General features: G+C 43.8%; 2 protein-coding genes across 3 annotated transcripts in view; both read right to left on the bottom strand.

The window, feature by feature from the left end:
- Positions 1-27500, bottom strand: part of LOC306914202 (netrin receptor UNC5D-like) — a 199710-nt gene that overhangs the window by 97891 nt on the left and 74319 nt on the right. The window lies entirely within an intron of this gene.
- The window catches only part of LOC306913767 (IgGFc-binding protein-like), a gene marked incomplete at both ends in the record, with an annotated part of 55209 nt that continues 50462 nt past the window's right edge, over positions 22754-27500 (bottom strand). The window contains 3 exons of the mRNA XM_079490580.1: positions 22754-22885; positions 24164-24322; positions 26058-26204. Of these exons, the coding sequence (XP_079346706.1) occupies positions 22754-22885; positions 24164-24322; positions 26058-26204 (438 nt within the window). The remainder of the gene's footprint in view (positions 22886-24163; positions 24323-26057; positions 26205-27500) is intronic.

The following is a 27500-nucleotide window of genomic DNA, read 5'->3' as shown; positions in this document are numbered from 1 at the left end:
CAAAAATGACAGGGTGCAAACTCTCTCCCCATGCCTTTGGCCTGGTGGAGACAAAAATGACAGGGTGTAAACTCTCTCCCCATGCCTTTGGCCTGGTGGAGACAACAATGACAGGGTGCAAACTCTCTGCCCATGCCTTTGGCCTGGTGGAGACAAAAATGACAGGGTGCAAACTCTCTCCCCATGCCTTTGGCCTGGTGGAGACAAAAATGACAGGGTGCAAACTCTCTCCCCATGCCTTTGGCCTGGTGGAGACAAAAATGACAGGGTGCAAACTCTCTCCCCATGCCTTTGGCCTGGTGGAGACAAAAAGGACAGGGTGCAAACTCTCTCCCCATGCCTTTGGCCTGGTGGAGACAAAAATTACAGGGTGCAAACTCTCTCCCCATGCCTTTGGCCTGGTGGAGACAAAAATGACAGGGTGCAAACTCTCTCCCCATGCCTTTGGCCTGGTGGAGACGAAAATGACAGGGTGTAAACTCTCTCCCCATGCCTTTGGCCTGGTGGAGACAACAAAGGACAGGGTGCAAACTCTCTCCCCATGCCTTTGGCCTGGTGGAGACGAAAATGACAGGGTGTAAACTCTCTCCCCATGCCTTTGGCCTGGTGGAGACAAAAAATTACAGGGTGCAAACTCTCTCCCCATGCCTTTGGCCTGGTGGAGACAACAAATGACAGGGTGCAAACTCTCTCCCCATGCCTTTGGCCTGGTGGAGACAAAAATGACAGGGTGTAAACTCTCTCCCCATGCCTTTGGCCTGGTGGAGACAAAAATGACAGGGTGCAAACTCTCTCCCCATACCTTTGGCCTGGTGGAGACAAAAAAAGACAGGGTGCAAACTCTCTCCCCATGCCTTTGGCCTGGTGGAGACAAAAAAAGACAGGGTGCAAACTCTCTCCCCATGCCTTTGGCCTGGTGGAGACAAAAAAAGACAGGGTGCAAACTCTCTCCCCATGCCTTTGGCCTGGTGGAGACAAAAAAAGACAGGGTGCAAACTCTCTCCCCATGCCTTTGGCCTGGTGGAGACAAAAAAAGACAGGGTGCAAACTCTCTCCCCATGCCTTTGGCCTGGTGAAGACAAAAAAAGACAGGGTGCAAACTCTCTCCCCATGCCTTTGGCCTGGTGGAGACAAAAAAAGACAGGGTGCAAACTCTCTCCCCATGCCTTTGGCCTGGTGGAGACAACAAATGACAGGGTGTAAACTCTCTCCCCATGCCTTTGGCCTGGTGGAGACAACAATGACAGGGTGCAAACTCTCTCCCCATGCCTTTGGCCTGGTGGAGACAACAAATGACAGGGTGCAAACTCTCTCCCCATGCCTTTGGCCTGGTGGAGACAACAATGACAGGGTGCAAACTCTCTCCCCATGCCTTTGGCCTGGTGGAGACAACAAATGACAGGGTGCAAACTCTCTCCCCATGCCTTTGGCCTGGTGGAGACAAAAATGACAGGGTGCAAACTCTCTCCCCATGCCTTTGGCCTGGTGGAGACAAAAATGACAGGGTGCAAACTCTCTCCCCATGCCTTTGGCCTGGTGGAGACAAAAAATGACAGGGTGCAAACTCTTAGCCTGGTTAATAAACCAGACCGAATCAGCCGTTGGCAAAAAAAAGTTGCCTACCAGCGGATTACGGTCTGGCGAGGCTCAGTAGCACGCCTCTTTCCTACAACCGAGAACAGGTCGGACCAATCGGGACACGGTATGCAATATGGGCGGGCTTTGGTACAGTGACGTTCAATGCTTGAGACCTTTGACTGACAGTAGCTCTGACCAATTGCGTCAAAGAGAAAATGTGCCCCGGGAAATGAAATCCAAGTGGAGCCAGCCCAGACTGATATACCGCGACAGTGTTGTGTGATATTAGTCTGGCTTATTAGCCAGGCTAGCAAACTCTCTCCCCATGCTTTTGGCTTGGTGGAGACAAAAATGACAGGGTGTAAACTCTCTCCCCATGCCTTTGGCCTGGTGGAGACGAAAATGCCAAAATAGCAGATGTACCGTCAAACCCTAACCCTAACCTCACAGGAAGCCACAGGTGATTTTTAACCTGCCGCACGGATTAGTTATAACCCGCCACGCATGCCAGGAGCCACGGGTGGTTATAAAACCCGCAGCACGGGTGAGTCTTAACCGGCCACGCAGGTCTAACTAACTCTGACTTATGGAACTCTGACTTATGGAAAGTCCCCTTTACGTTGTGAGCTTGCAAATCGCAGAGATACAAAGTATCTCCAATTTCCAGTACTTTTACTTCTACTCCACTACATCTCAGAGGTAAATATTTTACTCTTTTTACTCTTTTACCAATTCAGCTCTATATAATACTTCGGCCATTTGAAATAGCCGATCTACAAGCTCACAATAGAGGTTTAAAGTGAGTTTCTCATAGACTGTGGTTAAATCAGGAGATGGCACAAAACGGAATGGATGTCTGGGCCAGTTGACTGGTCGACGAAGCATTCTCTTCCAAAGCGTTTCCTTCACCAACATCGTCCATCACTCACCGCCCTATAACAGAACCCTTCTTAACCCATTTTGGGCGGGAACCCCTTTTGGTGTTTTAAGCATTACGTTACACTTTAGCTATTGAAAAATAGCAGATCTACAAGCTCATACTCGCTACGAGCTTGTAGGTCTGCTATTTTTTTTAAATCGTGAAAATTTGGCGCAAATTTGGAATATATATTCTTTCAGAGCGAACATTTTTAACTCAAATCTTTGCTTCTGGGGGGGTCCCTGGAACAACATATTTTCAGATGGGGTTCGGCGGCCAAATACAGATAATTCTGGGGGTCCTTGACATGAAATATTGAGCACCACTGCAACATAGGCATTTCAGAAAACTGTCAGAAGACATTTTTAAAATTTCGCCGTCAGGCTAAAACGGGTTAATGCTATGCTCTTTTTCTTGTTTTTTCCAACGTCTCCACCACGCCCAGCTGCTTCCTCCAGTTCGACCCACACTCACTCAGCCGTCGTGGAGTTCAGGAATGGGCGCGTTCCAACTAATTAGTTTACTAAATGCTTGGCGGGCAAAGCGGGTGAAGAGGAAGACGGATTGAGGGTGAAATGGGGCGACAGACAGAATGTACCGCAGGAGGGAGGGAAAAAAAATCATTTACAGTTTCACCTCCGCTGGGTCCCACCACCTCCCTCCCAAACATCAATCAGACTTAACCCATTCTGGGCGGGAACCCCTTTTGGTGTTAGCATTATGTTATGCTTTAGTCACCAGCTCAGTGGCCTTGTGGTTAGAGTGTCCGCCCTGAGACTGGGAGGTCGGGGTTCAATCCCCGGCCGGGTCATACCAAAGACTCTAAAAATGGGACCCAGTGCCTCCCTGCTTGACACTCAGCATTAAGGGTTGGATTGGGGGTAAGTCCCTGCGACATACTAGCGTCATGTCCAGGGGGTGTACTTGTACATTAAGCTGCCTCACGCTACAGAAACAGGAGATAGGCTCCTGCCCTATGGGCACCGAGCCACCGAGTGGCGCGCTACGAGCTTGTAGGTCTGCTATTTTTGAAAAATCGAAGAACGACCGACATAGAAACATAGCTTTTTCAGAAAACTGTCGGGATGTAGAAGACATTTTTTTAGAATCTTGATCTCAGGTCAAAATGGGTTAATGGCTTTTGGGTCAGCCGGCAATTCAACCCACAAATTCTACCTGCTCCCTTTGCTGCCATGCCGTCCAGCATCTTGAGAGTGGACGACATACACACACACTAAACTAATTCCTAATATTGTACCTCCCCCGATGCTTTGTATAGCAGCTGTAATAGACAGGGTTTGACTTGTAAACGGGGAGAGGGGTTTTCATTTTTGGAAAAAGTGTTGAATCGTTTAGATTCCTTCAGATGGGGGTTTGTTGTAACCTGACTCCGCTAGAGGCTGAATCAAGGCATACACAGTGCTGCCTTGATCCCGCCTCTAGCTGCCGCTGATTGGCCAGGCCGTTTGGTGGCCGGAGCATCGAGTCTGCCTGAGAGTTCCCAGATGGGAGCAGGAGGGGGGAACCCAGTGTACTCTCTGCTGCCCCATCTGGCGGAGTCAGGTTAGGCTTGTTGCCAAATACATAACATTTTGGGGGTTTGAGAACTATTGATTTAGACAGCATTTTGTAGAATTATTGGCCTCCGGTCTAAATGGGTTAAACAATATAAAGATCATTGTCAAATACAGTAGCAAGATGTAGCCAATCTACAAGCTCACAAGGCAGAGGCAGTTTGCGATGGCGATTCTGTCCCCCACTCTTTGGTTTTCATCAACCTCCAAACACACTTTCACATCATTTTCCTCAGAGATTTCTAACTAATTAACCTATTTTGGGCGGGAACCCCTTTTGGTGTTAGCATTATGTTATGCTTTAGCTATTGAAAAATAGCAGATCTACAAGCTCGTAGCGCGCCACCGAGTGGCGCGCTACGAGCTTGTAGGTCTGCTATTTTTTGAAAAATCGAAGAACGACTGACACAGAAACATAGCTTTTTCAGAAAACTGTCAGGATGTAGAAGACATTTTTAGAATCTGATCTCAGGTCAATTTAGCAGCTTAACAGTTTGAATGCAGAGATTGTGGTCCACATTATGTTATTTTATTTGTTGTAAGGAAGCTATAGTTTTTTTTTTTTTTAAAGGCTTAATGTGAAGAAAACATATATATACACTGCACGTTTTACACTGATAGTTTACACATATTTGATCATTATTATAAATAATGAAGCCTTAACATGAGTCATGTCAAGCAAGCTGTCACAGGAGGGGTCTCTGGGGCTGACCCTGTCTGATGATCTATATGAGCAATTTAACATGTCTATGTATTACTCTACAACGAATACCGATGGAACACAAACCTGTTGCCCTGATCATAACTGATATAATCAGAAACCACCACCCAACCAGTCTGCCCTGCAGTGCAGCTCAAATTACTGGTTATATTAAAAGTAAAATGAACAGCTGCTGTTGCTGTTATTCGTTATAAATATTAAGTATCACATTTGCTTGATTGCCTGCAGACAGTTTGTGATCGATCAAAATTCAAAATTCAATTAGAACATTGTGAAATCATGACACTGACAGACTGAAAGAGAGAGAGAGAGAGAGAGAGAGGTCGTCGGTCCATGCGTGACTAATTATTTGAAATAAAACCTTTTTTTTGTCCACACACTGTCCTACATGACATGACACAGCCTACCTTTTCACTTCGAGTCGTTTTGTCTGTGAGCGGAGCGGCTGTGCACTCAACTAGCCTACATGTGTTCAGCTCGTTTGCGTTTGATTTCCATTGTGTGTATAATTCGTCTGCGTCTTGCGCCCCTGGGCCCCCCCCCCCGGCCCCAAACCGACTTACTAATAGGTGAAAAATCAACTGCGACGGAACGGGCTGCGATATTAGACATTTTTCAGGGAGAACTCTCGGGGCCTCTAGCCGTCGCGCGTAGCGCTAATAACCGCCCCTGCCTATTTTAGCTCTGACTCTGAGATGGAAAGTGTTTATTTTTTTTTCCAAAAAAGAAAAAACGCTGCCTAGCGTGAGGCCTCGCGCATGCGGCGGCACCATTCGCACTACCTAAACAGCGGCCCTGTGTGCGGTTAGGGTTAGGGACAGGGTTATTGCAACAGCAGGTCGCAATTTACTATGAAATCATGCATTTGCCGTCAACAGTCACGCCCCCATATATGGTCATGCCTCGTGACATCACGTGATGGCATCAATATTAAGCCCATATATGGAGATCCCTGATGTCATCAATATTGGCCAGCAACTCTACATACGTATGACCTCAAACCCTTAGATCTCCATATATGGAGCTAACCTGTTCTTACATTCCATAATGTTGATCCTTCCCCATCCATCCTTCCTCTTCGATGTCTCCCTTTTGACTGATACTAGTCCATTTATTAGTGCAGCCGCGCCCTAAAGGACCCAAAAACCGTAACCGGATGTTACTTGTGTTACTTGTGTGTTCTGAGACATCGGATATCCTTCTATTGCTCGGAGACCATGCATGTACAAAGGATTACCGAGACCATTACTGCGTTGGCTATGAATCGTCAAATAAACCTTGCCATCTGGGACAAGGAATCGGAGGCGATCAAAAGAAACAGTGGTGGATGCGCACGCCAATCAAAATTGTTATTTTTCTCCTGTTCACACCATCACCTAGCAACCCAATGCCAATGTAAGCAGCATTACGACTTGATCAATCGTAACCACTATAAAAGGACCATTTGGCATAGATCTACGTCAATAGCGGGCAGCCAGACTATTTGAAATGACGTAGATCTACATCAAAAGCAGGGAATGTGTTAAGAAGCTAACATGACAAGTAACACTACACATTCACTTCCAGTACAGAATGGCAGCAGTGCATGGCTAAATGGGAGAGGATTTTTTCTTTTTTGCTGTTGTCTATTTTTCTTTAATGGGAATCAATGAAACAGCTGTTGTGTGTGTGCATGTGCGCTCGTGCGCGCGCGTGTGTGTGTGTTGTGCTCAAAGCTGTAACATCAGCAAAGACAGAGTGCTGAGCCTGTGGACTGACTATTTGACTGTGCTGTTTTTAAATCTATAAAAATGCTGTTTATTAGAAGAGAGTTCTAAGTACTGTTCGTCTTAATAAAAGTAAACCACAAGGAGAGGGTTCCAGGGTCGTGCACACGAGCACACAGACACGCACCTCTAGTTGAAACTCACACGGCTGGAAACGTATGCGTGTGATCATACTGTACGACTAAAACTGAATTAAATATACTTTTGCTGTTGAACTTGGCCCCCAATTAATTTCATTTCATCGACTATTTTCTCAGTTTTTATGGATTCCTCGCTCACTGTGTGGAGGTAATACAGTATGTGAGAAAACACAAATTATCCTCTTCACAAGATGAGTAATTGATAGGTAAAAAAAAGATCATATCTTGTAGATCCACTGTTTTTGCCGAAGATATTTGGGTGTAGAGCGTAAACAGGAGAGAGCCAGGTAGCTGGGACGTAATGTGTCCCTGTGTGCGTGCGTGCGTGCGTGCGTGCGTGCGTGCGTGCGTGCGTGCGTGCGTGCGTGCGTGCGTGCGTGCTAACAACTGCCAGAGGGTATTTTTAAAATGAAGAGCAAGAGAAAATGCCGTGTCAGAGATTACTAAACCATGTCAGGAATCAACTACGTGTGTCTCTTCTTGTCCTGTGTATGTGTGTGTGTGCGTGCATGCGTGCGTGCGTGCATGTGTGCGTGCGTGCATGTGTGCGTGCGAGACTGTTTTATGGCGTCTCATTGAGACATCCTTGACGTTGACATTTCTTCTATCCTCCTTGTCTACACCTCCTTAACACTCCTCCTTTCACCATTCACATGGCTGCTCCCTCACCCCCCCCCCCCCCCTCTTCCATCCTCTAAATCTCACCCCTCCTCCTTTCTCCCCATGTTCTCTCATCCAGCTCTAGTAGTGAATCATGTTCTTCTGTGTCTCCGTCGCCCACAAATCTCTCCCTCTAACGCAGTGGCTCCCAAACTGTGGGGGTGGGTAACTTAATGTGCAACATTGTACTCCAACAGCATACAAGCCAACATACAGTATACAGTAAGTGTACATGCTATTCTGTACATTTCTAAAGTGACAATTTAATGACTTTTAAAGGGATATTTCACATTCAAAATACCTTTTTGGTCATTTCATCATTACTCCACTGAGGCTTATATGAACATCCCAGGCCGTTTTTAAGTTGCTCGAATCAGTATTTAGTAGTGATGGGAGATTAATCGGCAAACACATCGGTATCGGCCGATATTGGCCTTAAACCAATTAATTGGTAATCGGTAAAATAATATGTCGGATTTAGCAGATATTTCATTTTATTATAATTATGTTAAAAAATAAATTTAAAAAAAGCCTGAAAAAGCCTTTTGTGATGATGAAGGCTGCATGCAATTCATATCAGTGTTTTCTGGGGAAGCTTTCGAAAGAGTCAATAGTTGGAACATTTAAAAAATAAACACTACATTCAAGCTGTTTATGTTGGATATGAGCCAACATTTCAATAACGGTGCATCGCTAGTTTTGGAATAAAGAGGCATTGCTTTTTTCAAATTCAGCCTTTTTTTTTAATACAGAATGAGATCATATCGTTATCGGTTATATCGGTTATCGGCCATAATGGCAATTAATTATACCGGATATCAATATCGGCCAAATTGTCTCATCGGCCCATCCCTAGTGTTTAGATATTCAATATTATTTTTAGTTGCCCCGCCCCCTTCCTATACAAACCCATCGTAACTTCAACCTCCATTTTAACCATGCTACTGTAGAGTCATCTAAAACACCCGTCCAATGGTTCTGGTGACTGGTATAACCCTTTTTTTTATAATATTTATTTTATTTGGAAAAAGCAGTAAAGTATAGACAGCATTTCTCTTAGATATATACAAGGGTTACAGACCCACAGGAACGCACCCAGGGTGCCGGCCCGATTCCGGCGAGCCGCCCCACGTCCGAAACGGTCGAGAAATGACAGAGTTACCGTGTTGGGGTCCCTCTACTGTACCCTCTACTGTACTGTACTGGCACACCCGAAAGCATCATTGCGAACGCAGTGAGCATTTACTATGAGACCCAGCAGATCACGTCTGTGTGTGTGTGTGTGTGTGTGTCTGTGTGTGTGTGTGTGTGTCACGCTGTAACACCACCCGCCCACCACCAGAGGGCGCAGCTGTATCACACACAAAAACACACACACATGCACGCACGCACACACACACACACGCACGCACGCACGCACGCACGCACACACGCACGCACACAAAAAACTTAACTTAAAAAAAAAACTTAAAAAGGAAAAACGCACAGACAGAAAAAACTTAACTTAAAAAAAAACTTAACTTAAAAAAAAAACTTAAAAAGGAAAAACGCACACACAAAAAACTTAACTTAAAAAAAAAACTTAAAAAGGAAAAACGCACAGACACAAAAAACTTAACTTAAAAAAAAACTTAAACAAAAAACTTAAAAAAAAAAAACCTAAAAAAGAAACACGCACGCACACATACACACACTAAAAAAAATTATTCTAATTGTTGTTATTGCAATTTACGTTCGCTTCCCGCGTTTGCGCGTCTTACTTGTATATATACAGTTAATATGTGTGTGTGTGTTTGTGTGTGTGTTAGGTTGCGCACAGGTGGTGAAAAACAACCATGTTGTTTTCGTGCTCATACCCAGCTACCCAGCCACCCAGCCACTCACACACATAGCTCCGTAAGGGAGTGGTTGCACCACTCAAAAAAAAAACAAGAAACGAAAGTATTTACATTATTGCTGAGGGGAAGAAAAACAAAACAGCTTTGGACTTCGACCATGAGAAGAGGAAGGGTGTCTTAAACATTTTCTATAAAGCAGGCAATTAGGACCAGTGAGATCACACAAAGTCTGCTCTCAGAGGGGAAATGTGTACTATCCAGTTGTTCCAAATCTGCTAGAAATTGCCTAGTCTATAGTTCTTAGGATGTATGTTAATTTTTCCATTTTGAAAATATCCAGGACTATATCCCGTGCCGGGATCTCTCTTCCTGTGGTGTATTCTGTCACCATACTCAGTGTTGTCGTCAAAGTGTCTCTGTTTTAGTACAAAGACAATGTCAAAAAACTTTGTTTCCCCAACTTGTTTTTTCCACACAATGTACTGTAACTTTATATGAAAGAAACAATATGCCTCCCCCCAGATTCCACAGTATAACCCATGTTAGCCTGACGTCGAAATACAAAAAATAAGTCTTCTGAAAGAATATTATATTCAAAGATCTGTGCCGTAATTTTCACGATTTTTAAAAAATAGCAGACCTACAAGCTCGTAGCGCGCCACTCGGTGGCGCGCTACGAGCTTGTAGATCTGCTATTTTTCAATAGCTAAAGTATAACGTTATGCTTAGTTGAAACACCAAAAGGGGTTCCCGCCCAAAATGGGCTAAGTGTGTGTGAGTCATGCATGGCGTCTTCTTCCTTCACTTCGACGCATCCACACTTGAAGGAAGCAATTTTCTGAACACCGGTGAATGGTAAATGGTGCATTTACAGTATATACAGTAGCGCATTACATTCAACCCATTCACACACCGATGGCGGAGGAAACCATGCAAGGCACAAAGGTGCACCAAAGCTGCTCATTAGGAGCAATTAGGGGTTCAGGCAGCATCTTGCTCAAGGACACTTCGACACTATAGACCGGGATCGAACTGGGAACCGGTTCCCATCTGGCCACTCTACCCTTGAGCCACTGCCGGGGCGGCAATGGTAGCAGAGTGGCTGGAAACTCAAGGTGTAGAGGAAGAAAATGAGAAGGCGTTTAACCCATTAAGACCTGACACCTGAAAAAAGTTGTACCGGTAAAAAAATTACCGGTATTTGGCCAAGGACCCTCATTCTCAATATATTTAGGACCCCCAGAAGCAAAGATTTGAGTTAAAAATGTGCGGATTTATAACAAATACAAATGTTAACAAAAAAAGAAGCTCATAGTGAGGCACAAAGTGGCACGCTTGTATATCTATTATTTTATAAAAATCGAGTAATCGCCACACACACACACACACACACACACACACACACACACACACACACACACACACACACACACACACACACACACACACACACACACACACACACACACACACACACACACACACACACACACACACACACACACACACACACACACCCCTAGAACATTAAACATATTTTTTCATCACTAAACACAGGTATATTTTACCCAATGTAAAATATTCCATAAAAAAGAAATTATCATCAAAATATATTGAAGTACAGCAATACATGCTAACTTGAGCTGCTCTTCTTTAATATTTCATCATGACTTTTCACAAAAAAACTAAATATAGATTTCATAGGGGGGATCTATCATGGGGGGGCAAAATCTGTGAAAATCTGTTTTTTAAATATTCCTAAAAAAAGAGAAATTAAGTTGGGAACTTCTCCTTCGGTCCACCCATTCCTATAAGACATGTGAGATTCGTCCAGTGAATACAAAAATTAAAAAGTCCATTGTGGGTGTATGAGATTTTTGAGTGGTGCAACCACTCCAAGGAACAGCAATGTCTGTGTTAACCTATGTGACTACCTATATGTGACTATGAGTAGCAGTAGGGGCAAAAGTGGCGCTGTTGTGCCAGAAACAGAGAGAGAGAGATAGTGCTGCACTGCTGCCTGCTAATGAGAGACAGAGAGAGAGAGAGAGAGAGGGAGAGAGGGGAAGGGGAGGGGCAGGGGGAGAGGGGAGTTGCACCACTCAGTTCACACGGGTGTGATTTTTTTCTCTACCACACTATCACTAAACACCTGCCTGTAAGCAGGGAACCAAACCCACATTCTATGATGTCACTGAGCACCATGAAGGTACCGAAAGACCCACCCACCTCAGACATCAGCAACAAAATTATGAAAATTGCAAAAATATAATCGCCCGGGTGAAAATCAACCCGTGTTTAGTGTCCTAGGGTTAAAGACATGTCCAAACCAATTATGATGCGTATAATTATAACGATACAAAGATTGATTGTATTTGTATATTAGCCGAGTTGTCTGACTACAGTGTAATTAACCCATTTTGACCTGAGATCAGATTCTAAAAATGTCTTCTACATCCTGACAGTTTTCTGAAAAAGCTATGTTTCTGTGTCAGTCGTTCTTCGATTTTTCAAAAATAGCAGACCTACAAGCTCGTAGCGCGCCACTCGGTGGCGCGCTACGAGCTTGTAGATCTGCTATTTTTCAATAGCTAAAGCATAACATGATGCTAACACCAAAATGGGTTCCCACCCAAAAAAGATGTCGGTGTTGACGGGCAGAAACCCCCTATCTCCATATTCTAACTTTTTGAGTTTTTTCATAAATTAACCGCCAACTGTACTTGATCATACTACAGCATCACACCAAAGCTGTGGGCCAGCGGTGGCCTAAGGGTTAGAGGAGCGCCCTTGTAGCCGAAAGGTTGCCGGTCCGATTCCCCGGACGGGCAGGAAAAATCTGGGTGGGGAAGTGATTGTCATCACTCACCCCAACACCGCTGAAGTACCCCCAACTGCTCCCCCTGGAGCTGCCCAGTGGCCGACAGTATAAGACTGTGGTTGTACTGGTCAGCTCCCAGGTTTTAATGTGTGTGTCTGTCTGTGTGTTCTATGTGCAGGGTGTTGCTGAAAATGAGCACCTGTGCTCAGCTACTTCCCTGGGTAAATAAAGGATAAAAAAAAAAAAAAAGCACTAACACTTGAGTGTCTTCTTTGCCCATGAAGCTCTCAGAAGCTTCCCCTTCCATGACTTTTCCTAAACATTCAATTCAAATCATCTGTTTTTTTCATTTTCTAAATATGGATTTAGGCATACTTATACCATCTCTGCCTGTTCCGTTTTTTGGTCAAACTGACCATAGGAGGCACGGTGGCACAGTCGGTAGTGCTGTCGCCTCACAGCTAGAAGGTCCTGGGTTCAATTCCCGCTGGGGACGCTGTGGGTGCTGGGGCCGTGTTCCCCCCTCCGCCCGAAGGCGGGGTTGGCGAAAGGGCCATTCTGTGTGGAGTTTGCATGTTCTCCCCGTGTCCCCTAGGGTAGGTATACCCTCACAAAAACATGCAGTAATCCTGGTCTCTAAACTACCTCCCCCTGGCCAGCCGGGGCCCTCGATGGAGGGGAAAGGAACTGGTCGGAATAACGTGTTCCTTCCACGCGCTACGTCCAACCAGGGAAACTCCCCCCCCTGTCAGGTGAAAAGAAGCAGCTTGGACTCCTCATGCATAGAAGGAGGCATGAGGTCAGTCCGCTGCCCTCCCCCAGGTTGGCAGAGGAAGTGTAGCGCCCAGGATTTACATTAGATAACTGACACTGGGTGAAAAAAAACTGGGTTGGAAAATTGTGGGATAAAGAATTGACCATTGTCACCCTCTCTCCCCCACGGCAGTGAGCTTCCCACCTCCAGACAGCCCCATTGTTCAAGTAGTCGACAATTATGGCTCTACCCCGCTGGGGGAGATGGTGTCAAAGTATCTGGAGCTCCAAGGGGAGAGAGACAGTAGCCAATAACATCGTTGGGGGAAAAAAAAGGTATTTTTGATGTGAAGTCAGCTTGTGTGTTACTTTACAATTTAGGCATTTAGCAGACGCTCTTAATCCAGAGCGACTTACATTAAGCAATAACAAAAACAAATAACAAAAGCATGGCATACATCACATATATAAAAAGTAGTTATCATGACTCAAGCGTAAACTATCTATGTGAACTATACATACTATACTATATTATACATGTGTACTATAAAGTGCTATGACTACATCATATATATCATATATATATCATATATATATATACTACATCACATATATAAAAAGTAGTTATCATGACTCAAGCGTAAACTATCTATGTGAACTATACATACTATACTATATTATACATGTGTACTATAAAGTGCTATGACTACATACTGGCCTTACTACAGTCAGTAGTGAGAGTGTTAAAAGAAGCAGATCCACACAAGGTCAAAACGTGACAGGAATCGGCACGCTTTGAGCTTGTTCATCTACTAGATAAAAAGAGAAAAAAGAGAAGGAAGGATTAAGGAAGGATTAAAAAGGCAACTGCCTTGCAGTCGCCCTTTTAATTTAATAAAGGCGTTCCTCATTTTATAACTTTGTGTTCCCGGATCCTTCTCTTTTTATCTATGTCTCGATCCCGTTTTTGATCCGTGCGAGCACCTTTTTTTATCATCACCACATGTTGCTATCTCCATTGAGCACCTGCAGGTTAGTTCCTCTTTTTTCCTCTTGTTCATCTACTACTTTGGAATTTGAATAATTCTGAAAAGTTTTGGACGTGAGGTGAGGGTCGACGACAGAGCACAGCATCTTGCAATGGGTCTGGTCCACAAGATTCGATACTATACCCATGTACCTGTCTAGATACTTCCTTAATGTTAACGATGTCCACACCCACAACACCAGAGGGAGTGCAACGAACCATGTACAACCCAGATTCGGCACAAACAAGGGACTAAATTATTTTCGCTCCTATGCCACCAAAATGTGGAACGCCGTACCAACAGTCATTAAGACATGCAAATCCCTTGACTCCTTCAAAACCACTCTCAAAGGGCACCTACGGACGGCTGCAATTCGAAACTGGCCCCCGTACAAATCTGAATCCCCCCCCCCTTTTTTTCCCCCCTCGCTGTATATGTCTCTTTTCCCTTTTTACCTCTATGATGAATTCCTGTTCTGTTATTTGACTATATAGAAGTGTCTATTTGTACGTCTCTAAATGTTTTGATGAATTGAACATGGTGGACACTCTTGTAAACAAGTGTAATGCTTAATTGGGTCGTCCACTCACAGTTAACAGTCTTTGTATTGAGTGTGTGCTTGAAATGTACTGTAATTCTGCAAACTGTTAATAAATATTTCAATCAATCAATGAAAAACCACCCGACAGAGGTGATACACTGTATATCGCCTCTGTCGGGTGGACAGACACCTTCCAAAAACAAATTAATATGGAGATACGAGGTTTCGCCCCGACAGCAACGATCCGTTGACATCTTGTTATGTGACAAGGTCACTTCGGGGCATCGCCTGCTGTCCAAGCAGAAGTGTAACTCAACACTATTCTGTGAAGAGACACCTCGGAATCGATGGCTCCTGTTAATGCAAACCATCAGTCATGAGAAGTTTTGCGACGCTGATAAATTGTTTTTTAAAATGAGCTGAATCGGACAGATGGACACGGACCATAATTTGCTACGTTGTAGTTGTTTGTTTATCATTATATAGTATAAAGAAATCAAACAAATGCAAAATAAAACTAGTACAAATGACATTACCGGACATATTCAGCAGTGTTTCGCAACATCATAGGTCACATTTTAACCCATTTTGGGCGCGAACCCCTTTTGGTGTTAGCATTATGTTATGCTTTAGCTGTTGAAAAATAGCAGATCTACAAGCTCATAGCGCACCACCGAGTGGCGCGCTACGAGCTTGTAGGTCTGCTATTTTTGAAAAATCGAAGAACGACTGACATAGAAACATAGCTTTTTCATAAAACTGTCAGGATGTAGAAGACATTTTTAGAATCTGATCTCAGGTCAAAATGGGTTAAAGCATTAAAACCGGGAAAGCATCTGTGTCATTTTGGACTAGCAACATTATGTTTTCCAGAAAAACCTTTATAACATTGGTTCTCAAAACTAGCTTTGCAAGTGTCCTACTGGGAGACTCCGGCGGTCATCAAATGATTGGCTTAGAAATGCGACAAAAAACCAAAACAATCTCAATGAATACAAGGGTTCATGGGGTGTGTAATTGATAGAAAACAAGCCATTATGTGGGTGAACTACTCCTTCAACTTACATACATTTCAGTAAATTGCCGAAGGCTCTCTGTGCCCACGCAGGCAGCCCATACTGCACAAAGGAAGTGGAGGGGACTACAGGACACAGAGTTTGTAAGAGAAGAAAGATATAAGAATAGCCCAGCGGAATATGTGGAGGACACACTCTGGAGGAAGATGACTCATCTGACCCTTTGTTACGACTCTGCTTCAAACCTTCATGTGACAGAGTTCAGTCACCCTCGGTGTTGGCAGAAGTACTCGCATTTTCTACTTAATTTAACCGTTTGACCGCTACCATTATTCAATCCCTCCGCCGCGTCCTGCCAGGGTTTTATCGCGCGTGACACTTACTTTGAAGAGCCAAATATCCGTAATCGCATTTTACTATGAAACCATTCCGTGTGTGTTGACGAAGCTGGTGCTTGTTCTCTCGGTCGGTGGTGGAAAAAGTGGACCGCGAGTATCACAGCGCCTGCTACAGGCCGTTGAAAACGCTTGTCTGGGACAAAGCGACCCCTGCAATGTCGCTTCTGGAGATAAAGCCGTCTGAAAACAGAGCAGGCAATGTAAGTGGATGCACGTGCATCTTCAAAATGGCCGCGGCCATTGGCTCAGAAGCATAACAGAGCTAACGAACGGTAGCTTTTAATACGATCGTATTAAAACATGCATTAAATAATACATCGCTGTTAAAACGGCTTTTCCGGGTGTGGCACCGTACACTATTCTACGTGTCTATGTTCCTGGCAGGCCTCGTGTTAAGTAAAAATCAATACCTGCCTATTGTATAAATAGTCTGTTACAAGTGTAAGTAGTAGCACAAAGTACAACATTACAAAGTACAAAGTACTCATTATGCAGAATGTCCCATTTCACATGTTTTCAAATTTATAAATGATCTTTTGAAAATAGCAGATCTACAAGCTCACAACGTCTCGCAAAGTGACACATTGTTAGCTTGTACGTAGATGCTATCCTCCAGTTTTCTGAAATAAATATTTTCACGATTTTTCAAAAATAGCAGACCTACAAGCTCGTAGCGCGCCACTCGGTGGCGCGCTATGAGTTTGTAGATCTGCTATTTTTCAATAGCTAAATTATAACATAATGTTTAAAACACCAAAAGGGGTTCCCGCCCAAAATGGGTTAAGTACAGTACTTGAGTACATTGAGTATTGAGTATTTTACATCCTTGCCTACAGGTTAATGGTGACATTTGACGTGCACATTCGTGCCTATACCTATCCCACTTAATAATGCTGACGCCACGTCTATTAAAAGCCTGTCTCACAGTAAAAAAAAGACAGGAAAGGTTTTCCACAATTTCACAAAACCGCTACATCTAGTATGAGGCAGTCAGACATTCTGGGGCCGATACGTTGGCCTAATAAACCTCATTTACACTTTGTCGTATGCGACATGTCGCTCTGCAAAAATAGCTGACTTCTAAGAAGCTATCGACGCGCAGCGACAACCCGTGAGCTTGTAAGTCGGCTATATTTTGGTAAGTGACACCGTCGTATACGACAAAGTAATTGTAGCTACATTTTGCGTAACATTTATGTCCCAACTCAACTCCGAGTCTCTGGACAAGAGCCAACATTTCTACCGCTGAGCTGCTAAGACAGACGGTATGTATGTAGGTATGGGGCATCGGAGATGTTACGCTTTGTATTTGCCATCTTATACAGTGAGGAGAAGCATTAGTAAGTTAAAGATGGAGTGCCACGATTTCTTTCAGGTATCAGGTATTATTATAATATAAGGAGGAAGAACTTTTTCCAAAAAGTTTACAGTATTTGTTAAAATCATGCTTTTATGTGGTGATGGGTGGTGATCCACCTGAACTGAAGCCGCACCCACAGCTGTAGTTGTATGATAAAGGGGGAGGGGTTAGGGGAGGGGCTGATAGTGTGGTGTCACCATATTACTGTTTATTTCATTGGCCCGTTTGACTGTCAAGGGTTCAGCCTCCAGGAAGAAACCCTAAATACAAAGTTAATACACCATTGCACATAAAAACGACCCCAGGGTGTCTAATGAAGTACTGTCACCTCATAGACACATGAAACACTGGAAAAATACAAAAATTGTGGCACTCCATCTTTAAACATAGTTGAATATAAGCTTGGAAATTGGATAAAACGTTCCTTCAACAACAGTAGGTTCCTCTGAAAGCAACTGCCTTGTGATTCACAAGTTTATATAGTCATATATTTACAGCAGTTTCTTACAGTTTGCAGTACGTTGTTCAGACTAGTCATTGGTCCGACATATGACAACCCACCTCATCTCGCCTCAAGCACGGGAGCAGACGCTAGTCCAACATGTGGACACATGTCGGACTAATGCCCTGTCTGAATTACATGCGGCCCCCGGTTGGCTGGCCACAGGCGGACTAGTGATTTAAACGCTTGTTCCCAACCGTTGGTCAAATTTTGTGTACTGTACAGTGTACATGGAATGTAACCTCATCTTGGAGCTGTACAGTGGAGAGAGACGTTCTGATTGGAGCTATAGTTGTATACAGGTGTCACACACCAAAAATATTCAATCTACAAGTGAGCTTATAGAGATCGGCTATTATTAGTACAGTATATGACACGGGTATAAATCAGGCATCAAACCAACCCAATATGTGTATATTGTAGGCTTATTTGTTCTTGAATTGTTATTTTATTTTTGATAAAAAATTGTATTGTAAAAGTTTTGAATTGTAATTTGACCCCAAGAAAAGAATAGTCTCTGCTGAGGCAGTAACTAATGGGGATCTAATTAATCTAAGATCTAATCTATTATTATTATTATTATTAGTTTTCATTCACCATAAATCAACAATGTATATGTGACCAGATTTGACTGAGAGACTGCCATCGTGCAAATTACAGCTTTTCACCAGAGGAGAAAAGTTTTTTCTTTTTCTTAAAAAATGAGTTAATAGCACAGGCAGACTCTTCACATACTAGAGCATGTCTGAAATAAGTGTCAGAGCTGAAATTGACATGTAAATATGAAATAAATGCTTAAACATGTAGCTAGGTGTAATGTTAGAGACCACAGAAGTGAACCTTTCAAGCCTGTTTTCTCAATTCGCTTTTTTCTGCAAGACATTACTCTATAAGCCATATCTCCAAAACTGGTGGGTCAAACTGAACAACCAATATGTCAATTTGAAGCTATGATTCCCTGCTTTCACATGACATGAAAAAACGAAAATTCAAAAAAATCCAATGGCAGTCCCTCAGTCAAATTTAGTCACATATTGGTCCTCATTCACAAAGGAGAAATACGCAAGAGTGTAACGGAAGCGTAACCAGATGCGGGAAATTCCGTCCGATCACGCAACGTTGTTTTCCCGTGCAATTCAAAGAGCGGTGTGTACCACAGGTACGCAGGTGTATGTTGTGAGGTACGCAGGTGAATGCGAGCAGGTGCCAAATGATCGGAAAATCAGCGGATAACTTCATTTGCATTGATCCACGCCCCATTTCACACCATAAAAGGCGTCAAGCATGACTCAGCAGACAGCAGTAAAAAAAACTAAAAAGAAGGCCTTACAGCTCAAACGAAATAGAGGTCCTCCTGACGGAATGCAACACAATAATGATATTTTCCAGTATAGTGGCTTCACAAATTAAAATAAAAATGATTGCTGGAAAGAATTAGGCTATATTAGGAAATTAAAAGAAAATGATCTGACCATGTCAAGCGCCGGAGCGACGACCACCACCTGCAGTCTCTTTTTTTACATCCATATACCATTACATTTGTGCGTGATTCTTTATATTGTCTATAGCCTACCATTAAACTATATAAATCATTTCCCAAGCTTACAAAACGGTGAACGCTGCTCCGCACCGCTGCAGCAATGTCAAGCTGACTTACGGTATAAAATGCAGCTTGGCCATTTATTTATTTAAGTTCGGGACCAAGGCAGCAAGCTAGCGTATACTTGGCAATTATATTATAAAGCCTTTTCTTTTCTATTGAACAATTGCTCACTCACACCTTTGCAGAGGTAAAACATATATCCGATATTTTTATCAGAGCTGCATTGATTCATGCGGGGAATAGATTAATATCATCTCACTGTCATCTGTCTGAATGCCATGTGGAGAATGGATTTGTTCTGATCATGGACACGTAGGCATAGGCCTATAGCTATTTAAAATTTCAACCATATACGGCGGGTAGCCTCCTCTTTGTCAGATCTAAGTGCAGGTTCATTTATGATGATGTCGTCATATTAAAATGATTCGCGAATTTCGCGAGACATTTGGCACCAAACTGGATTGATCTCATCAATGTAGTAGCCTACAGCCTAGCTATAAGTTCCCCATATTATAATTAATTAAGGTGCACTGGCTTAAAACTATGACTGGCCGAATTGCACGCGCTGATGCAATAATGTGGACTTGCATGTCTGTGAACCATATAAATAATCTGTTCTGTCCGGGCTGGGCTCACCGCACCGTTATATTCATTTTCCAATGAATTCGTACAGTGCAGAATGCAGATAAGTGTATGTTCTTATTATAATTGTGAGTTTGTTTTTTAACATGCAGCGCGAGTCCGCGAGAGCCGATCTACAAGCTCACAACGCGTTGCACTGCGAGTAGAAAGCTGTCAAGTGCAGCGCAATCGCGCATGCTAGAAATATCCTAATAAATAAATAAAAAGGTGTCGGGTTTGCAGGGGCAGTTTCTGCATGGGACTCTAGGCTAACCTGCCTCTAGAATGCATGCATTTAGGCATCCAAGTGATACTTGGCTTTTATATAAGCTATCATTTTTGTATGTGCTGACCAATGTTTTGGACACATTCCTACATATTTTATCTGAGATTTGGGGACTTTTAATTGATTCAGAATGAAGACTAAAGCCTTCTGAATAAATCTACGCAAGCAGTACACGACCCTCTGAGCTGTCGCAGCTTTTAGCGGAGATTCCGACCATCCGACGTCACCGTCAAGTTCACGTTCAAGTTCATGAATTCCCACGTAATGTGGGAATCCACGTAAATGCCTGTCCGCTCACGCTCCGCTCACGTTACGTAACGGTATGAGCGTAAACACCGTTGTGAATGAGGACCTAGGGGTGGATGCTATGTGAAAATAAACAAAGTGTGTGTGTGTGTGTGTGTGTGTGTGCGTGTGTGCGCACCATGACTGTTATGATTTGTTTAGTTTAGTTTAAGTTTATTGTTTTTGTTCGAAAAAGAAAAAAAAAAGTTCATTTTTTTTTTACCGATTTTGTAGGCCTCAATATCAGGTAGATTATAGTTATAGTCACCAATGTACACAGTTTTTTAATGTACAAATATTTATTTCCAAAATAATAATAATAAAAAAAAAAACGTTTTTTTTTTTTTTTTTTTTAAACATAAAAGGTGGTTTAACAACTAGTCGACTAGTCGACTAGTAAACTAGGCAACTAGTCAACTAGTAAAAATTACTAGAAGTGAATGCCCTAGTGTATAAAAGATCCAATCGTAATCCCTCCGATCTGCTCGGGACCGCTCACAGCGCGATCGGGCCGATCAACAAGAATGTTTGATATTTGCGCCCGAGGTGCGCCCGAGTTTTAAACCCGTGTAGTGTGTGCTGTATAAAATAATCGGATAAAATAATCGGGCCCGATTATCCTGTAGTGTGTGGTGCTATCAGATTTCAGATTGAAAAATATCGGCTTAGTGTAAGGCCACCTTAAGACAACCCCTGGAATGCTGCAGGGTAGACTCCGTGTCGGTTAAGTGTCCCACACGAGACACTCACACTTAAATCGCTTGAACCGCAGCTAACCTGTTCTGTGCACATCATACTAGGTGAGCATTCAAGAGTTAGAGAAATATCTGTGATTTTACAAATACAGTGTGGGCCCACCCACTGTATTTATATCGGCCATGTCGTCTTATGTCGTCCTAAACAAATATTAAATGAAATTCCATAGGCTGCAATATGACTTCATCTTCAAAAGCCATGCATGTAAGTTCAAGTATTGTACTGTAGGGTTAAATGGTTAAAACCATACCAGTGTAAGTGGCCCTAAAGTGCAGGCATACATGCACTTTGTGGTGTGTAGAGAGGTGCAAATGTTAGCGTTTCACATCGATGGATGGCAAGAAACAGGAGGTGGATTCCACTGAGCCACGGGATAAGTCAAACAAACATCGCAGAGCTGTTAGGCCTCACTCACACCTTTTCGATCTAGCATACAACACCAGCTCAGTGGCCTTGTGGTTAGAGTGTCTGCCCTGAGACTGGGAGGTCGGGGTTCGATCCCCGGCCGGGTCATACCAAAGACTGTAAAAATGGGACCCAGTGCCTCCCTGCTTGACACTCAGCATCAAGGGTTGGATTGGGGGTAAGTACCTGCGATATACTAGCGTCATGTCCAGGGGGTGTACTTGTACATCAAGCGGCCTCACGCTACAGAAACAGGAGATAGGCTCCTGCCCTATGGGCCTCATGGCTCGGCAAGGCTACTTATACAACATTGATGCATGCTAGATGTAAACAAAGGGTTTGTTTACATCTTGTCACATGGTTTGACACAACATTTGTGTTGTACGGCTTTCGGCTGTGTTTTTCGACTGCCCCCCCCTCCCCCTCACACAACAGAAATGTTGTGTCAAACCATGTGACTCCCATTGGAAATGCATTGCGAGCTTGCATCAGTAAACGAGTCTCATGCATCAGCTATACATCAATCTGTTGTGCACGTGTGAGTCAGGCCAGTGGCGTGCACAGACATTTAGAGGGGCAGGTGCTCAAGTGGAAAAAAGGGCACCTTGTGCAGCGTGTGGAACCTAGCCTGGCTAATAAGCCAGACTAATATCACACAACACTGTCGCGGTATATCAGTCTGGGCTGGCTCCACTTGGATTTCATTTCCCGTCAAACATTTTCTCTTCGACGCAATTGGTCAGAGCTACTGTCAGTCAAAGGTCTCAAGCATTGAACGTCACTGTACCAAAGCCCGCCTATATTGCATACCGTGTCCCGATTGGTCCGACCTGTTCTCTGCTGTAGGAAAGAGGCGTGCTACTGAGCCTCGCCAGAACGTAATCCGCTGGTAGGCAACTTTTTTTTGCCAACGGCTGATTCGGTCTGGTTTATTAACCAGGCTATGTGGAACCGGCCCGGTTGCCTTAATAGTGTGAGATTTATAGATTTCGGGGCCTAAATAACATATTAGAAGCTTTTTTATCAAGAATTGATCAATGTCACCATGGTGCACAAACTGTACAGTGTACACTGTACTAAAAAAAAAAAAAAACTTTTTCAAAAGGGCACTTTTTTCTACAGGGAAAAGGGCTCTAGCACCCCCTAGTGTCTATCTGTGCACGCCACTGAGTCAGGCCCTACTCACCCAGGGTCGCTGTCTCCCTCAGACTTCCAGCTGTTTCCCAGTTGAATCACGTTGCTGGCTGGCTTCTTGTTGGGCATCAAGTCGTCGTCGGTGGCGTTGTGGTTGTAGTTACCACACATACCACACACCTGCAGAGAGACGTGCAGAGTTGACGTTACCACACACACACACACACACACACACACACACCTAGACAGATGGCAGAGTTACTACTTTGAAGCTGCAATTCACAAGTTGTTTTAATGAAAATAAAAGACAGGCCTTTTAACGTAAGTTTATGTACCGGCAGCTTTTTTTGTGTCATATCCCAGGGGTTCTCAACCCGTGGGTCGCGACCCCTCGGGGGGTCGCCAAATTATTTTAGGGGGTCCCCAAATTATTTAAAAAAAAAAAAAAAAAAATTTACGATTTTTTTTTTCAAAAATAGCAGACCTACAAGCTCGTAGCGCGCCACTCGGTGGCGCGCTATGAGCTTGTAGATCTGCTATTTTTCAATAGCTAAATTATAACAATGCTTAAAACACCAAAAGGGGTTCCCGCCCAAAATGGTTTAAGGTTATTGTAGCAGTCAATTTATATTGGGGGTCGGGAGGGGGCGGGGCGGGGGTCCCGAGACATTGCCAAAGCATTTCCGGGGGTCCCCGGCCAAAAACGTTGAGAACCCCTGTCATATCCTGTTCTTATCGTGATGTCCTTCAGTTATTGATTGTCCGATATTTCTCTGTTTTATCTGTAAAGCACTTTGTGACTGTCATTGTCTGCAAAAGGTGCTCTATAAATAAAATGTACTTAATTAATTACACGGCTTGGTTGAATGATGGATTCTGATTGGCTTTCAGTGGTCTGTTACTGCATTTTTAAGGGGCGCTAGCCCCTTCTATAAACAGCTTTGGTCCCCACACGTGTCAAGATTTGCCACTGACAATGAAAGGGGAATTCAGGTCAAATGTCCGCTAAATCTTGTCCCCACACGTCTCAATATTTGCCATTGACAATGAACGGAGAAATTACGCCAGAATTCCGCAAAATATGACGTAAACATCAAAACATTAAACGCCATGACATTACGTCATATGTAAACGAGCAAATCGGCTAGCCAATCACATGGTGGTTGGTAGGAGCGCTTGGCCAATAAGGGACCACCTTATGTACCTTATGTAGCAATGTCAAATGTCCGCTAACATAAATTGATGTACGATGACAAGAGCGCCCCTCATTTCACACGGGTGTGATTTTTCAATAATTACCACCTATGGACACAGCCTGATCACCTGGCTCAGATATCAATGCACGGCGCTCCACAGTGTTAATCTAACTCACGCACAAACTAAACCAAATTGTACACTCTCAGAGTAAACGACTGCGTTCCCCCAGAATCTCGCTATAGAAGGTCGACGGTCCTATACCTTGTTGAAGTAGTCCCCGGGAACGGTGATTTCCAGATGGTGGTTCCCGTCAAACTTGACCTGCAGGCCGAAGTCGGTCTCCAGCATGCTGAAGACGCCGCTGTTCAGCACCTTGGCCCCCGTGACGGACATAGGGGTCCGCACGCGCCGCCCGTTCATCTGAGGTAGGGGGATGGGCCGGGTAGAAGTATATTTAGTGGTAAGTGGTTAAATAGCTCTTTCTAAAACGGGTAGTCCCAATACTTGATTCTGAATGGCTGGTTACCGTCACGTGACCGGTGTAAATTTTCACCGATAACCCACACCTTCAATCACTTTATATCATTCGCAGCTGATTCCGCATATCTGTAGCTGTACTGGGGAAGGGGAGCGCTTGATTGCCTTGCAAACCCATGCCGTGGGTCTAAGCACCGCCCGGCTCATATGACTGTGAATGTGTGGCTCCAGGCGGCCCCGTAAAGACATCAAGCGCTATTCTCCCGTCACATAGCCTACTTGCAGCAAAACAAGGACGTGATGTGGCTCGCTCTGGTGGCGCAAAGCGTAGCTACTTTTGTGAATTTAATAGTTTTATTAGGTTAATATTGCTATATGTTTGTAACCGTTTTAGAAAAGCAATAAGCCACTCGAGGCTGCGCCTCGGGTCTAGCCTGGATCCAGCCCAAAGACCCCGCCCACTCTCTGAGTGGACTGAGTCTCTTGGTCTGGTGTTGCACTGTGAACCTATAATTTCTTCGGTACAAAAATGTATTATCCAATGACAATCGGTGGTGGGGGTGGGTCTAACAAACAACCAATCAGCGCCGAGTCCCGTTTTCAGCGTCATCACGCAGCGCAACACACAGAGGGTTGAGGGAAATTCTAATCCCCTCCCCCTTGAAATCGCTCAGACAGGAGACAATGTCAGACTGAAGCTTCAAGAAAGCTACAGTCTGATAATCAGGCTACCTCGGGTCTGCCTACGCCCCCAGCCATTGACTCGGTGCTATTAGAATGTCTGACACCCTGCCCCAAACCCTAACCTAACCCTAACGGGTGAGTCTTAACCGGCAACGCATGTCGGGAGCCACGGGTGAGTCTTAACCGGCCACGCATGTGTGGGACTGTTGCATGTGGGACTCTTAGACAGTACGTCAGAGCAGCGTATGGTGCCCCTTCAGTAACAGGGTTCCCCGTATCTCCAGCTCTTATGAGTAAACATAAAAATGCATTTTCAGTTCAGGATACCAATTTTATCCAATCAGGAGGAGAGAGATACAGGATAAACAGGATTCTTTCTTTCTTTCTTTCTTTCTTCCACAAAAGATAAATACGGTAAATAAAATGGTAAACCAAAACATACAGTATACTTTTAAAGATCTCTCAGCAAGTGTAATCATTAGATAAACTTTACATTCTGCCTGCATAAGGCATTCTCTGCCTCATTAGTTCTTGTGTTGTCCTTTGCTCTTATTTTCCAACTCATTACCTTTATAATGTGGCCTCTCACATGTACAGCAGTGCTTGGCTTAGCTTTTCATGAAATGTGCCGTGTCGGCACAATAACGCATAATCCTTTATCATTAGTCTAGTCACTTTTGTTTTGCTCAATTAAAGCAGTGGTTCTCAAAGGGGGGACCAGGGGGTCCCGCCAGCAAAATGTGTTAATAGACCATCACAATCTGTAGTCTCTCTAGTACATCATCATCCGTTTGAAAGTAGCCTACAAGCTCAAACAAAACAAAACATTTATGGGGGTCTGTGGCCAAATAGGCCAAATAATTAATTAATTTAGTGGTCCTTGACATGAAAACTCTCCTCTCCTCTCCTCTCCTCTCCTCTCCTCTCCTCTCCTCTCCTCTCCTCTCCTCTCCTCTCCTCTCCTCTCCTCTCCTCTCCTCTCCTCTCCTCTCACCAGGACCCTCTTGCTCTTCTGCAGGGTGACGACGACGTCGCCGGGCAGATACACGGTGGCCGAGCGGATGTAGGAGGCCTCCGGCTGCCCGCGCTCCTCGTTTTTGGCCACGATCCTGAAGGGCGTCACGTTGGTGCTGTTGCACACCTGGATGAGGAGAGACATGGGAGTTATACGATCAAACGGAACAGCACTGCGACACCGTACACGCTTCGGTCCGCGGAGGCCGATGATAATGCAAACACTGCTGTAATTTAAAGTAAACAACATTAATGATAGTGCTGTCAAAGAGTCTATGAAGCTATCTATGCCATCTATGAAAAAGTTAAATGTGCAACACAATTGTATACTATGTATCAGTGGTTCCCAAACTTGTCAGGTCGAGACCCGAAAGAGAGCTTAGACGTTAGATTTAGACCCAACGCTGGTGCAAATAGCAGATCTACAAGCACACAACATGTCGCGAGCTTGTAGATCAGCTATTTTCACAAACTCTTAATTATTATCATTTTATGTAATTTCTTCGATTTGTTTGTTTTAAAATGTATACAATTGTTTTACATTGTGAAATATACTGTATGTTTTTTTCATGTAGGAAACTAACAGTAGTTAAACTGTACTTGGTGCGTTCTTTTTCAGCCTACAGTAATAGTATACATCAAGTCTCTTCGAAAATTGCAGAAAATTGCAGATCTACAAGCCCACAATACGCTGTGAGCTTGTAGATCTAGCTATTTTTGATGAATGTAACCCCACAAATAGGAATTGCTGGGGTTTAAGTGGTTAAACGCCAAGTTATAAACGTTATTTTCAGTCTGTCCGTACTGGAAACAAATACTCTCTCCAGTTTTCCTAGTAACATACTGTATCTTTTGGAGCAAGATTTTCATATTTACGTATACTGTTAATTATGACAAAAGGTGCTGTAAACTAACCCATTTAGGCCTGACCTCGAAATAAAAATAAATACTCCAGTTTTCTGAAATAAATATTTTCACGATTTTTCAAAAATAGCAGACCTACAAGCTCGTAGCGCGCCACTCGGTGGCGCGCTATGAGCTTGTAGATCTGCTATTTTTCAATAGCTAAATTATAACAATGTTTAAAACACCAAAAGGGGTTCCCGCCCAAAATGGGCTAAGTAAAGTAATTCAGGGGGTGCCATGTTCTTTACATGGAGGGTGAGCTGAGCCAAAGATGTTTGAGAACCACTGGTCTACAAAATCACTGTAACACAGCACTTATTTCAAAGCTGCAACCCTTCAAGACATTTTGTTTCAGCCAGCTCTCCCCTCGCCTGCAGTAGGCCTATACAGTAGCTACCTTCCCCAGGCTCCTTGACTAGCAAACACTTAACCCGTTTTGACCATGGGAACGATTCTGCAAATGTCTTCTACATCCTGACTGTTTTCTTGAAAAAGCTATGTTTCTATGTCAGTGGTT

The sequence above is a fragment of the Electrona antarctica genome (assembly GCF_951216825.1).
Source record: "Electrona antarctica genome assembly, chromosome: 21".
NCBI lineage: Eukaryota > Metazoa > Chordata > Actinopteri > Myctophiformes > Myctophidae > Electrona > Electrona antarctica.
The sequence above is the reverse complement of the archived record's forward strand: the minus strand, read 5'-3'. Positions and strand labels throughout refer to the sequence as shown.